At 35.1% G+C, this 16,127-nt stretch overlaps 1 protein-coding gene across 1 annotated transcript in view; it reads left to right on the forward strand.

The window, feature by feature from the left end:
• Itpr (Inositol 1,4,5,-trisphosphate receptor) overlaps positions 1-16,127 on the forward strand; it is a 1,293,714-nt gene that overhangs the window by 91,593 nt on the left and 1,185,994 nt on the right. Inside the window, exons 5-7 of the mRNA XM_090387283.1 lie at positions 3,462-3,620; positions 7,304-7,402; positions 14,760-14,843. Coding sequence (XP_090243409.1) covers positions 3,462-3,620; positions 7,304-7,402; positions 14,760-14,843 — 342 coding nt within the window. The remainder of the gene's footprint in view (positions 1-3,461; positions 3,621-7,303; positions 7,403-14,759; positions 14,844-16,127) is intronic.

Raw genomic sequence — 16,127 nt, forward strand, 5'->3', positions numbered from 1 at the left:
TAAAGTAAACATTGGCAGTGAGCTGGATGATTTTGTAATAACTGAGAGGAAAGTGGAGGAGAGATTGTTGAGGATAAACATAAAAAAGGCACCTGGGGTGGATGGGATCTATCCAGTTATATTAAAGGAGGCAGCAAAGGAAGTATGCAAACCCCTAGCCATAATTATGAGAGCTTCTTTGGACTCAGGGGAGGTGCCCATAGACTGGAGATGTGCAAATGTAACCCCAATTCACAAAGGAGGATCAAAGGCTGACACAAGTAATTATAGACCTGTTAGTTTAACTTCTGTTCCAGGTAAATTAATGGAGGCACTGGTTAAAGAAGCACTGCAGGATCATCTAGACAAGAATTCAGTTATAGCTCAGACGCAGCATGGTTTTGTTAAGGGCAGGTCTTGCCTGACCAATTTGATTGGATACTATGATGTAGTCACAAAAGAACTGGATGCAGGGAATAACTTTGATATTATATATTTGGATCTTAGAAAGGCTTTTGATACTGTTGCACATGGAAGACTGCTGCACAAATTGGAGCAGTGTGGCATTGGAGGCAAATTGCTGCTATGGATAAGGGGATGGTTGAGTGGCAGAAGACAGAGAGTGGTAATCAATGGACACTGCTCAACGTGGACTAATGTTATTAGTGGAGTTCCTCAAGGTTCAGTGTTGGGTCCGTTGTTGTTTTCGGTGTTTATGAATGATATTGATGATGGGATATCAAGTTTAATGTCCAAGTTTGCAGATGATACAAAGGTTGGCAGGGTCGTTAAGGACAATACTGACGCTATGCTGCTGCAACAGGATCTGGAAAGGTTGAACAGATGGGCTGAGAGGTGGCAAATGAGGTTTAACATCGACAAATGTAAAGTGCTGCATATGGGAAACAGTAACCCCAGAGCAACGTATCAACTCTGCGGTACTACACTGACAGTGGTGGAGAATGAAAAGGACCTGGGGGTAATTGTGCAGGCAGATATGAAGTTCTCTGAGCAGTGCAGACGAGCTGCAAGAGTAGCGCATGGTGTCTTGTCAATGATATACAGGAATTTTTCTAGCAGGGATAAGGAGGTGATTATTCCCTTGTATAAGGCAATGGTAAGGCCACATCTTGAGTACTGTATACAGGTCTGGAGGCCTCATTTCAAGAAGGATGTAGAGCTGCTGGAACGGGTACAGAGAAGGGCAACAAGATTAGTAAATGGAACAAAGGGTTGCTCTTACGAAGAAAGGCTTAAGTTTTGCAAATTACAGAGTCTGGAGACTAGGCACCGGCGAGGTGATCTGATAGAGGTGTATAAGGCTTTGAATGGTTTGAGCATGCTCAATGCCAATGGGATTCTTCATCTTTCTCAGAATAATCACCTCAGAGGGCATAAATTCAAATTGAGGAAGGACGGATGTCGGATAGATGTGCGGAAATTTGCCTTTGGCCAGCGGGTGGTTGGTTGGTGGAACCGACTTCCATCACTTGTTGTTGAAGTTGATAGCCTAAACAAATTTAAAGCTCAACTGGACAGGTATTTCGAACGAACGGAGGGGTGAAATGGGAGTGGTGTGTTTTTTTTTTTTTTTTTGGCTGATGCTGAATAAGCTTGCTTTCTTGCATCATATGCCTCTGCTAATGCTAATGCTAATATTTGAAAACTTTATTTGGACTGCCCGATGCAGTTCCAGTAGAGTGCATCATTTATAAAGGCAATAAAATTATCCATCTGAAAGACTGCATTACTACAGTACCGTAGCAAATCTGATTACAGAATTAAATTTATGTTACCTACCTAAAAAAAAAAAAGGGTATGTGAGAATGCAGCTGTAAGACATTTCTTTCAAAAAAAAGTATATATATATATATAAATAGTAATAAAAATTTAACATTACTAACAGACTGCATAGATAATTTTGGCTACTAGCCCATGAGGAATTTCCACATACCCAGATAAAATTTGGTAATAAATCTATGTGATGCTTGGCATTATTCTCATAGCTTATTTAGCAACAGTGGCATCCAACTTTTTAACTGAGTGATGATGACACATTTCTGTACTGATGTGTATCGCTTTCACCGAGCGGTAAGAAAGTGATTGTATAAGTAGATGCATATGAAGGCTTTATTGTAAGTTTGTTCATGTATGCAAGTTTTCCCTCCTAGAATACTGGTTGAAATTTTCCTGTGCACTACCTTGATTTTGTGTTAATTATTTTTGCAGAAAGGAACTTTCTTGCTGTTTTCAGCAGGTCCATATGCAGATATTTAATAAGGAAGGGTTTTGATGATCCTTTCCCCTTTAATAGAAGATCTAATTCCATTCATTTGTTAAAATAGCAAATATTTTAACCAAATACATTAAAAGAATGAAATGTAAGCATAAATGATGAATTTGGACTAAACTAGCGAATGATGTAATTATTCATAACGAAAATGAAATTGTCAAAATAAAATCCTTTGAACAAAGCGGTTTATATTCCTTTTACTAAAAGTTAATTATGCATTATTTACTAAAAGCTAATTGAAACACATGAAACACAATCATTGAAAATAACTGTGTAAGCAACCAGTGAATTTCATGTTTTCAAATTTGATAACATATTTGCCAATTGGTAAAAATTTGTAAATTTGTAACCTCTTCAAAAGGAACATCTCTATATAGTGGGGATAGAGAGATTTCCATCTGACTCAGTGGTATCCATTTAGAGGTTTCACTGTATGTATTATTTTTTATAATAATATAATATAATAATTCATAATTGTGCACAATAATGCACAATTATGAATTATTATATTGTGTTTTTTTTTTTTTTTTTTTTTTTTTTGATTATCTGGTATAAAAGTAAGTATGGCTTGTCTTACTAATTACTAATTCTGTTTATCTGTTTGGTAAAGAAAGACTATCACTAGCTAAAGACATTGAATTCTGTTTTGATATTAGCTAAATGCTGTTGATGTATTTTAAAATAATCAAACTGAAATATATTCTATTTTTTAATGTGTGTCATATCAGTCCTTGTTTAAACTAGAGTTATAAGTTACAATTAAGCAAATATTAAAGTTAAAAAAAGAAAAAAATAAGAGAAATAATTCAGCAGCAAATACAACAGGTTCGTGTGTTGAACCTGTGGTTGTACGAATAATAAGTGTTAGAGCGAGTCTTATAAAAACCCATTATAACTTTGGGCATGGACAATTGTAATATTTCAGTTTACTTTGTATTTCCAGATGTGTAACTGCACTTTATATTGTACATTTTTTTGTTGATTTTATGTTGCAGGATGCATGCATCTCCTGTAATAAGGAATAGTTAAAGTTATGAATTTTTCACTTTGAAAATATGTTGAGTATGTTTACAGTATATAACTTTTGTTTTTCAGTATTTATTTTAATTTTCCAAAAATTCTATGATTTTATTTTTTACTTCTTAATTGTATTTTCTGAATAAGTGTTAATTATTCTTTATGCTTATAGTTGCTTCATCTCAAAAGCAATAAGTATTTGACAGTAAATAAAAGACTTCCAGCTCTCTTAGAAAAAAATGCAATGAGAGTTTGCTTAGATTCTGCTGGCAATGAAGGTTCTTGGTTCTACATTGTGCCTTTCTATAAGCTGAGATCCACAGGAGATAATGTATGTTTTTTCTGCTTATTTGCTAAATATTTTTTACATAGACTTTTTCCATAGCATGTGTGTATATATGTACATTTTTCATGTGTGGGCACTCAGAACTTTGCATGTTTGGTAGGTGGTAGATGACTTTCATCAACCGGTGAAATACCACCACTTTGCTTATTGGAGGCTTGAAGTGGTGAAACCCATGTTTAGTCTCTAGAGCAAAGTTTCCGGCATCCCCCTCTCCCCATACTTCTCCTTCAATCCATGCACGTTACTAAGTACTATAGGTTTTTGAGACCTTTCGTGTTTGGGATTTTCATAAAAAAAAAAAAAAAAAAAAAAAATATGTTATGTTTGTATATACACTGAGTTGGCTTTGTGTTAGCAGCACCTAACTAATATCATGGGACCATGTTTTGTCCATAATACAGCCTGCACAGATTTTAGCATGGACCTCCACAAGGTGCTATAGGTTTTCCTGTGGTAGTGCTATATTGTGTATTGCACAGTGTATCAAGTAATGCCTGTGCACAGTCAGGTGGAGGGTAATAAATAGACCCCACAACCCACTTACCTACAGTAACCCACTGTGGAAAAGTGATATAGATATAACTTTGGCCACTGCTTTCATATCCACCAAAATTACAGATTGGATGGTCCAAGAAGCTTGGACTACCTCTGACGATAGAGCTATAACTTTTACCTTAAAGGAACCAATAGACAGTCAGATACAGCCAACCCAAGATATAATCAGATAAAACTTAAGGATAGCCAATTACAGACCTTTGCAGATGAAATTTAAAATCATATAGAACAGCAGAAGACTCAGATCCATAACAACTACAGCCTGGATGAACACAACTTAAATGTAACAACTGTGCTTTAAAAAGCATCCAACCTAGCAATACCCAAAAGAAAACCGAAGAAAAATGCTGTTCTCTGGTGGTGCCCTGAACTGTACTCCAGTGAAGGGTGTGCCAGGCCAGAAAACACTTCCAGAGAGCAAGAGCAACTTGGCCACAGAATGAGGTTGATGCACTGAGAGATTCCTATAGGACTCTCAGAAACTCATATACTGCTCTAATAAGGACAAAATACAAGGAAGAATCTTGGTGGGCCTTGGTAGGGACATCCAGTAATGATGACCCTTGGGGTGTGGTCTACAGCATAGGTTCCCAAAGTGGGCGGTACAGTCCCCCCCCCCCAGTGGGCGCTGAAGCCTTCTAGGGGGGGGGTGATAGTGGGTTCAGAAACAATTGGGGGGCGTTCAGGTGGTCTAGGGGTCGGTGGCTCCTTATCCGTATTTTTATCTCCTCGGGTCCAGTGGACCCAGTTCAAAAGTCAACTAATAAATTCTATAATTTTTACTCTATGGACACAGCTGAAATTCACTATAGGTGAAGCCAGAACTGTTTTCTTCGATTTTCCCACTTAAATTTTCAAAACCTTCCATTGAATTTTGCGCAAATGACAAAAATGTGACATCAAGTGTATATTTTTTTAGGCCTTTTTCTGTTATTTTTCTAAACCCACCGTAATTAGCCTAGGGCCTTTGAAACGCCACAATGCGAGCTACTGTGAGTTGACATAAGTTTCCTTTCTTCAATGTGTATTGCTCCTACGAACAGAAAATCAGGGAAATTAATTTTTTAGAAACGAGAAAAACTGGTGTAAAACTGCTAACACTGCAATGCGCATTTGATAAAAAAAAAAGTTTGCTTTATTGTAATTGTTTTTAGTAAACAATATCCGAATAGCAGTTTCCTGGGTTTGATCTTCTAATGAAATTTCGAGAAAATATTTCTATTTATAGCTGCATTATAAACTTCGAAAACTGGTGTGCAAAAGAAGAAAAAAAAATCATCCACTATGAATAACGGGTTATTTCTTGAAATGTGTCTTCACAAAACTGCAATATTTTCTAACAGTACAAAGCCAACAGATTGCGACTAACGGCTGCTCAAAAGGTATATCTTAGAAGATATTTGCTGGTTACTCTTTGATGCCATCGCAAAGAGAGAAATTCAGTTTTAGTACAGAAGCAGAATAAATTCACTATCCACGGCATAATGCTGTTCTGAGCTGCAATAAACAGATAAACCTCGCTGAAAAATAGATTTTCTCACCATCACTTCTCTTGCTTTGCTGTGGTTTTTGGTGAGCAATTTCACACAATTCAAGTCGGTGACTGCTAAATGCGACGCGGTTTCTTGTATCCTCTCTCTCTATTTCGGGATCTCTGACCATGTGGTCATCCTGGAGTATAAACAGAAAATTTGTTAGTTGGAATGCTTCCCACCAGTGGCGCCAATTATCAACTCTTTTACTGTCTTTCTAATTTTCAATATGTGCAGATAATCGACTTGGGCAAAATTCGAAAGTGCTACTTGACAGAACCCATAACTATATTAGCAGAGCTGCCACAAATGAATAGGCAAGGTAGGCATTGCCTATGGGCTCTAGTTCAGGAGGGTGCCAAAATTTTTTTTGATATTGCTTTCTGATTGGTTTATATTTATCAGTATTTGACAAATAGGATGCAAATTTTATTTTGCCTGCTAGTGGCACATAGGGTTGCAGTGGTACTGTGTTTTTGCACCACCTCTTTGCACTACTTAGAGAATTTCATGTCAGAGTGTACATTTATTCTGGGTTTCTTCTTTTTTTCAACTGCCTTGAATTTGTTTATCCAAATGTTAGATTATTCCACAATTACTGCTACCCAATGCAGTTTGGGTAGCAGTAATTAACCACATTGCCCACCTTTGTATCATTAGCAAACTGAAAGGGTCTCAGACCTGTGAGTAATTACATGTTTTCCAGCCCATATTACACAATTTTACTCATGAATATACATTTTTATAGACCATAATTACATGGTAAAAGATGAGATCTTGCCCTGTATGAGCAAGATCTCATCTTTTACTATGGCAGTGGACTATGAAGAGATGTGTCAGGAACCTTCCAACCAATCTTTAGAGTTATACCATTTGAGAAAAACTGAACATACAACTTGCTCTTGCCTCATTTCAGGTTTTAAACATGAAGAAACTCATTGTGCATACACTTAATTACATATAGAACTGACCCTGATTAGTTCTTTTACCCATCACATTCTCTGTTATCAAACATAATTTGAATCATCAACACTCTTTTGTAAAAAATATAAAAATAAATTTATTCACAAACACAAAGACCTTCCATTTACACATGCACTTTATCATATTGAATTGCAGTTACACAAAAAATAAATTTCAGCTTATTTTCATCTCTTTTGTACTCGAAAATATGAATTACAGATATAATCTTATTTTTTATGAATGACTGTAATGGAGTTGTCAGTTTATAGTATAGTGTCTGCTAAAAGATGATGCTAACAGATGTTCATATTGCCAGCATATTGAGGAAAATGTCTTAAAAGTTTAATTTTTTGCCTTTTGCAAGTAATTTATGGTGACTTTAAAGTTTCATTTGAATCCCCCTTGTATTTTTGTATTGGTAACTTTTTTGCTTTTTTTTAACAATGCATGCCAAGTTGCTTATTCAGTATTTATTCTTTAAATCTGAAAATAATCATACAAACATGATTTTATTTTATTTTTTTAATTTTAATTAACTTTGCACCAAGAATGAATTTTTTTAAGGGTGATTTGAATAAATATATTATTGAAAATATGCATTCTGAATATATTTTAAAGGTTGTTGTTGGGGACAAGGTGGTTCTTACACCAGTTAATGCAGGTCAGCCCCTTCATGCCAGCAATTATGAACTTCCAGACAACCCTGGATGCAAAGAAGTAGGTTTTTTAAGTATATGTATATATCTATAATATAAATTTGTTAGTGCATTAGTAACTGAAGCATGAGCTTGGTTTTAGTGATGTGTGGTAATAACAGCTCAGGAAGTTGGTCAGGTTTGGTTACAAACTGGCAAGAAACACAGGGTAACATCATTGTTATTCCTTATATAATATTAAATACAAAGAATGGTTATGATTTAGCTTTTGTTTTTTTATAGAAAACAGTTTCCTGTATGATTGGCTTTTGCTACAACAATCTACAAATGTCAGAGTCAGAACATTCAGTTGCATCAATTTTTGTGTAGATCAAATTAAGTTGATATTTGGGCATGGTCAGTATGTGGCTCTTGATTGAAAATTATGGCTAGCATCAAAATTCCAGGTGCTAAAGGCCTTGTGGAGATAGTATCATTTGCAGTATCATATACAATGAAGATTTTAGCAATGTATCCACAAAGAAATAGGTTAATATATATAAATATTTTTTTTCAATTTATCTTTTAATTATTGTTGAATTAAAATCGACAGATGCATATCTACCAATAAAAAAAATTCATTGAAAGTCATTCATCACGATTTAAATGAATTCATTACATCGAATATTTCACATAGCTTGGGGTTGAAAATCAAAGCAAACAAAGAATGAAGCTCCTTTGTATATTTATAATTAAAATTTTAATGTTTGTATAGCATTCAATTTTAATTTTTTTATAAGCTGGATGCTTTGAATTTTGAAAATTTGTTTCAACCAAAACTAAGTTGATTGAGAATTATGGTTTAGTTTGTTTGTGCCATATACGCTGATTGGACAGAAATAATGGGATACCTACTTAGTAACGGGTAGGCCCACCTTTCGCCCTGTTAAGGGCAGTCACACGACGAGACAATGAGTACGCTAGTTCAAGGAAAGCGTAATACAGGTATTTCCATCCATTCTTGCTGCATCACTGTCCATAATTCCATTGCATTCCTGGGTGGAAGATCCAAAGGCCGAACAGACCTTTCCACAGCATCCAAAATATGCTCCACAGGGTTCGTGTCCGGTGAATGGGAAGACCATTCCATGGTGGTAAAATCTGCAGAATGCTCTTCGAACCTACTCACCATGCTCTGTGAGGAGGTGCATTGTCTTGCTGGAAGAGTCCATTGCCTTGTGGTGCACAATGACCATGAAGGGATGCAGATGGTCTGCAAGGATGGACACGTAACCTGGACTGTTCAGGTATGCATACCAGAGGTCCCAATGTATGCCAGTTGAACATGCCTGAGACCATTACTGACTGTCCACCTGCCCGAACAGTTCGTTGTTCACATGACGGGTGCATAGCTTTGTGCAGTTTTCCTCAGATACACACCCTTCCCTCTGCTTGGATTATTGGACCCGTCTCCAATAATCCAAGGTCCAGTGCCGATGGTCTTTTGCCCAGTTGAAGCGTAGAGTCCTGTGTAGTGGTGTTAGTAATGGGACTCTGGTAGGTCTGCGGCTCCTATGCTTTACATGCTTTCCATGAGGGCAGTTAGGTTAATTAATGACTCCCCTCGCTGTCTCATAGATGCACTGTTTCTGCTGCATGCCTTTTCTACAGGTACTTCTATGGGCATTGTTCTTCTGAATTGGCTTCTATAATTTCCACTCTCTCTTTCAATACAGTCCGAACATGTGCCACCACCAGCCAATATCCATTTACTGCCCAACTTCAAACTCACAGAACCAACTTTTCATCTTCCTCATTTATTCATTCATATAAATGAATAATTTTCAGGAAATACATATGAAACTTCTTTCATATGTATTTCCTGAAAATTACAGTCTACAGAAGTTCAAGTCTAATGTCAACAAATATCTCCTTTTGTCTTATCAGCCTCCAACCCAAGCACAGTACTAAGTACTATAGTTCTAATACCTCTTGTGTTTGGGCTTTTCATAAAAAAAAAAAAAAAAAGGAAAAAAAAAAAAAAAAAAAAAAGGCATATGATGCAAGAAAGCAAGCTTATATAGTGTCAGCCAAAAAAGGGGGAGAAAAAAAAAGCCACATTATAGCCCTAGTTGGTGATGCACCATTAAAACCCAAACAACTAGCCAAAAAAAAAAAAATAAATAAAACCTTCCCATTTCATCCATCCATACAATTCAAATGCTTATCTAGTTCTGCCTTGAACTGATCTAAGTTGTGTGTGCATTGCCTTACATTCATCTGAAATATTTGAAGATTCAATGCACGAGGTATAATATGATAGAGTTTAAATTAACTATATAATATCGGTGTAGATACACCGTAGTTTACCCATAAATTAAATTACGAATGTAGTGTGAAGGCATCGTTTTTAATTGTATCTCATATTGTGGCTACCTTCACAACCAGGGTATTCACTACTTCGAATAAGTAACATCTTTCATATTGTGGAACCACTTTGCAACTGTGATGGCATATTTGCATTATCTGGGTACCTGCCCACCCACCGATGATTGGCCAACAGCTTTGAAACGGTGATCGTCGCCGACCGGGCTAGCCGGGTGGGTAAAGCGCCTGCCTGGCAACCCAAAGGTCGCGGGTTCGAATCCCGCCTCGGGCTTGGATCAAAGTACTGCAAAAAACCTTGGGAGGTGCACTATGGCCACAGAAGCCGATGCGCCAATAACTACCAAAAAAAAAAAAAAAAAAAAAAAAAAAAAAACGGTGATCGTCTGGGTGGTGGCATCCACTGAGAATAAATAATCAGTAGTCTTCTCTACCAGAGAAGCATTACTTATTCGAAGTAGTGCAATACTGGTATCTTGATGTGAATCTGGCTACAATATGAGATACAATTAAAAACGATGCCTTCATGGTAAACTTTTGGCCCTGCATATCTGTTCTGCACATTGTGCTGTGACACCTTGAGGATGATTGAAAGATAAAATTAAATGTATGCCATTTAGAATGCCAATCATATTGAAGCAATGAAAATGCTATTTTTTTTTTAACTAAGACGGTTGACTTTCCTAAAAGTAAGAAGATTTAGTACTGGCCATAGCCTGTTTTACGTGATGCAGCCAGTAGCCCATTCTGATAACATGCTAGTTCCAAACACAAACTTTAGATGATGATGATATGTCATCTTGTGAAAATGATGAAGAGATGGAAGTGGATTCTCTTATAAGGACAAGGAATATATACCAACTCAAGAGAACTAACTTCATTTGATTACTCATGTGGAACAAAATTACCTGATTTAAGGCAGTAAATCTTTTTAATGTGGTAGTAGTCGCATGGAACCTGTCAGGTGACTTGCATGAAAAAGTTTGCATGTTTTTGGTTGTTTGAAGTTTAATGACTGAAACTTTCTCTACCTTCCCAAATATAGACCCAATTTTACTCAAGTTATTTTTGAAGTGATATTTTAACAGAGATTTTCACAGAGTAATTTCATGAAAGAACCAGATTAATGCATTGTGATCTCCCCCCCTCCTTTTTTTTTTTCTCACTTTTAGTTTCCTCAAGCACTTGGAACTTCACAGGTGATTTACCCTATTTAGTGCCAAACCGTCCTCCATATGGACCTGTGGTGTCCAATAAAGGTACCATGCTTATGGCCATACACCAATGATGCCTAAAGGTTTCATCTGAATGGTGTCTTTGGACCATTGGCAACTGGAAAAACAGTCTTTTTTGATGAATCACATTTCTTGTCATACTGTATGGATGGCAGATGGAAGGTATGTTGACAAACTGTGGATAGGAATCACTTCAATGGCCTGGTCCAATTGAAGCAGGCAGGTGATGGTGGCAGTGTTTTGGTATGTGGGATATTTTACTGGGAAAATATCCCCCATACCTATTCATTTTGTTGATCAGATACATCCATTCATGGTGACTTAAAGATTGCTCCAGAATTATCTGGACCAGTCTGAGCTTTATTGTAGTTATATCTTTCCTGGATGGTACAGGTGTGTTCCAGCAGCATAATGTACCCTGCTACATTGCTGGTGTTGTTCAAGAGTGGTTTGTTGAAACTTGAAAGTGACTTCCAGGTACTACTTTGGCTGCCAAAATTATTTACCCGATATGAATCCCATAAAACATCTCTGGGATTATGTGAATTGATAGATGCAGCATTTGGATTCTTCGCCATAGAATATTTCAGATGTACAGGATGCAGTCCTGGTAACATAGCACAACATTCAGTGTTTGGAGGCATTATAGAGTCTATGCCTTTCCATGAGGAGGCAGTTTTGGTGGTTAAGAGGAGGGCATGCCCACTATTAGGTGAATGGTCATAATATTTTATTGACAGTGTATGAAGTAGTATGTGAGTGCAGTTTAAAATGTATTCTTAACTATTTTGTACACTGTAAAATGCAAGTTACTATTGATTTCATGTTTACATTTTATAGCTGTAACTGTTTTTTTTCTTTCATCAGAATTAATATATTTTTTAAATAATGTGTAAAAAGCACAGCTTTTTTAAATATTGTAATTTTTATTAAAAAATAAAAAGTTAAAGATACAATAAGTAGGAAAGTTTATTAAGAAAATATGGTATTTTGGTTTACTGCAAGAAGAATTCAAAAAAATTCAAAAATAAAATTTGTGCATTTTTTGAGTTTTCCTTAAATAAAAAGCAAAGTTGGTCATCCGTCATCCCGTTTGCAACAAAGTGGGTTGAGAATCAGTCTGAAGTCTGGTTCCAGATTACAGAGATGGCACTTGCTCACGCAGCAAATGACCATATATGGAAATACTAGGGAAAATTGGAGCTCAAAACATTATATGCTCGTAAAAATCGATGTTTTGTTAAAGATTGTTAAATGATTTCAATTGGTAAGACAAAAATGATAATTTTTCAAAAAGTGGTTGTTAAAATTAAAAAAAAAATTTTTTTGTTTATACTCTGGCACAACAACTAAGTCAGTAGAGTTTACAATAAATCATCAATACAAATATTTATCGTATTTAGTAGTCACGGGCTTGAACCGTGGTAAACTTAAGGAACGCATGATATGCGCTCTCGCTCCTGACCACTTAAGGTCATCTTCATGTTTCAGAAGTGTAAAATAAATATGGATAACATATTTTTTTTGTGAGGAAAAGCAGACATTTAAATTTGTTGTTCAGTATTCTAGTTAATTGTCTTCACTTTTTTTTTTTTTTTCTCTTTTAATCTTTTTCTAACTCTCATTTAGTTCAGGGAAGTCATATTCTACATCATCATTGGTTATTCCTTGAAACCTGAATTGACACAGCGAGATTTGGAAGTAAATTAATTTGTAAGTGTCCGTAGATTTACCGTTCGTAACTTGCCACCATTGTTATACGATACAATGTTATATCCCGAACTAGATAGCGTTAGTATAGTATAATATAATATTGTCAATTAATCAGTAAAATCTATTAATCTTGTTAAACTTCATTGTCAATTAAATTGTACTTTTTAACTAAATACATATAACGACTTAGATTACAAACGTAACATAATTAATTAATACATAACTTGATACGGAAGTTATATAAACAGAACTCAGATAATACTAGATACTGAAAAATATATATAGTGTTATAACTGTGTTGGGATACAAGTTTAGGGTTATAATTTTGTACTGAAGTTGAAATTAAATCGAAATCATGACACAGACCAGAGCAGCAAAGCAAAAGGCTCAAGCTAATGGGAGTGCAGTGGCTCTGGGGAGAACTGAGGGGGCAGTTGCCCTCTGAATCACAGCCTTTTAAAATGCACTGCTTGTTTGATGTTTGTGGAGCAATCGGGTAAGGGACATGATATTGCCATGGGGGATGTCTTTGTGTGTGCACAATGTAAGGAGTGTAAGGAAATCAGGCGGCAACTCACCGTTGTTATTGGCCTATATGAGAGCTTGAAGGACAGGGTGGATGCCCTCGAAGGATCTAAATGAGGGGTCCATCAAGCTCTCAGCTGCCCGCATCAATGCCAGAGCTTGCACTTGATAATCACGCAACACATGCAACCCCCAAGGCACAATGCACTGGTCCCACAGGAACTAGTAGTTGTTGGTGACTCTATTGTCAGGGAAACGGGGAACATGGTATGTGTAAAAAGGATTGGTGGAACAGGACCAGTGTAATAATAATGCAAATATATAATAATAATAGTAATAATATTAAAAGCAACAATTACTGTTATTCTTTCTTTTTTGTTTTTTACAAGATTCCTTGTCATTTTTAAATGATAAAGTTTTATAGGTTAAACACTTACAAGCACTAAAAACGTTATCGTCATACTGCGCTAGCAGTTTTCGCATACTGTACACATTTTTTCCAACATTTGTATAGTCTTAAATCAAAACATGGATTAAATGTTAAACTTGAATATTAAACTTAAATGAAATGAAATGTGATGTGTCCATCTAGTTAGTACTGGCTTGAAAGTTCAGATAATTCAGCTCTCAAGAAATTACAAATTATGCCCAGACATAGCCTGTGGATATTTTGGGACATGTCCACGTGTGTATTAACATTTATCTGTGACAATACAATCTTCAGTGTTGACTTGACATTACATATCTGTGATTGTTCACTAAAGTACTTTAATTACACCATAGCAGAATGATTGGACAATTGAAAATCTTTTACTGGTCTTTTCATATTATGCATTTCAAGTTGTCAAATCCATAATGGTGATTTCTCACTTTCTAATAACATTAAACTGAAACTGTAAAAAAAAGAAACCGAGAGAGCTTTTTATAACATTTGTAGCCTAACTCATATATTAATATAATAGCATTATAATAATGTAAATTTGATTTGGCAAAAATTACTGCATTTTTGTAACAGTTTGTTTTATAAGGTATTATGCCTGAAAATGTGAAAAATAAGTCAGTACTTTTTCTTCATATTAACTAATTTCTGTATTAGATAGGGCTTTGAAGCACCTTGTATATGCCATCCATTTTATTTACCCCTATTTATTATTTAATGACTTTGTATTTTATTATATAAAAATAAATTGATATTACTTAAATATAAAAATTCATAGGTAAAACATGCAAGCAAGGAATTTATGAAGTTATATTACCATTTATTTTAAAATAAAATCCTGCTTAGCTTTATTCTGTAGCAAGGGGATGTTACCTCTCAATTGATGCAGTTTTTTTCTTTGTACTTATTCTCCTGTAGATGTACTATACAGTACTCCGTTATAAAGGCAGGATGTTTTTCATGACAGATCAACATCAGTTGAATTAAAGTTGCTTTGTGTTTGTTATTCTTAAAATGGCTGTACTTTTTTTTTTTGAGTACAACATAGTACTGTTTGAATTTTCAGAAAAAAATTCACTATTATAAAAGGTGTATTCCCTCAGTATGGTGTATAATAATTATTATTTTTTTTTAATGTGCAGGTTAATGCTGTTAATTCTCATACAAGTTGGAAAATTTCTTTATTTATGGAATATAAAGAAAATTTGGATGATGTTCTAAAAGGGGTAGGTGTAAATTCTAATAATATAATTTAAAAATAAATAATAAAGAAAAACTTTATAAGACTTTTTAGCTGTACATTGCTTTTTAAGTTTTCAGGAAACTAGGAACAATATTAGTAGTAATTGGTAAACCAATGTTATTTTTAATTTTAGAATTATTTATGCATCTGATTCATATTGAAAGAATGGCAGAAAAATGTATGAGGTACTTATCAATCAAAATGAAATGGGAGTAATGTATGAGATGCGAAAGATATGAAGAAACATTATGACTATGATGAATGTTGATTTTTAGAGATATACTTACAGTCATTGGTGAGCTAAGAATATTTTAACAATGGGCTCGCAGTTTTTCCAACTTTCTAATGAGTAAATCGGCTACAGAAATGTCGTCAATCCTCGGCTTCCACTAGAGGTGCTTCCCACACTTGCACTACTAGTACTGTAGTGTAATTAGAGCGCGTGATGCATTTTTTGTGACCGGTATGATATCTCGAGTCAGGAGCGGATTTAGGAGTTAGACAGATGCGGCTTATTACCCCCATAACCATGCATATAAGTGAATATGTAAAACGTTCTTAGGTATATCTAAAAAATTTAAAAACCTGGTCGTCATGCCTCACCTTACGATGATAACTGGATATGACCGTGTCTGGAGTTCTAACCTTTTAGAATTTTTGAATAGTATGACGTCACAATTATGCTTCCTGAACTTACTACTGCAGTAAGTATGATTGCAACAATACAAATATTTCTCAACAATTTCTTTTTTCATCTCGCATTTTCATTATGTTCCATTGTTAGGTTCCCCTAACAGCCGCATATGTCGCTTCAACTATAAGATCAGTACATCAATCGGTGCTATTTTACAGAGATATGTAAATATGTTGCACTCGCAAGTATACATCTCTTACTTTAGTTATCATAAATCCATTGTATCTTGTCTTCCAGAAATTATGAAAATCTGTGAATGATCAATAAAATATTTACAATAAAAAAACTGTTTTATTTCGTATTTGATATATACAAAGCAAAATACCTAAAAGAAACGTGAAGGATATTTCGCATAAATAATCTACTGTGCGTGCTCAGCATGCCCGCAACTTTTTTATAAGTTTTTTTTTAATAACTAGGGAAATATAATGGATACATTTTTTTTCTTGATAAAATTTTAATATTGCGAATAAAAAATAACATGAAATATTTCCCATATCACAAATAACATAAAAACTATCACAAAACATTCCACAATATAAAAACAAATATTACATAAAAAACAAACTTTCA

Source organism: Mastigoproctus giganteus, chromosome 13 (assembly GCF_048544385.1).
Source record: "Mastigoproctus giganteus isolate SK-2022 chromosome 13, ASM4854438v1, whole genome shotgun sequence".
Classification (NCBI taxonomy): domain Eukaryota; kingdom Metazoa; phylum Arthropoda; class Arachnida; order Uropygi; family Thelyphonidae; genus Mastigoproctus; species Mastigoproctus giganteus.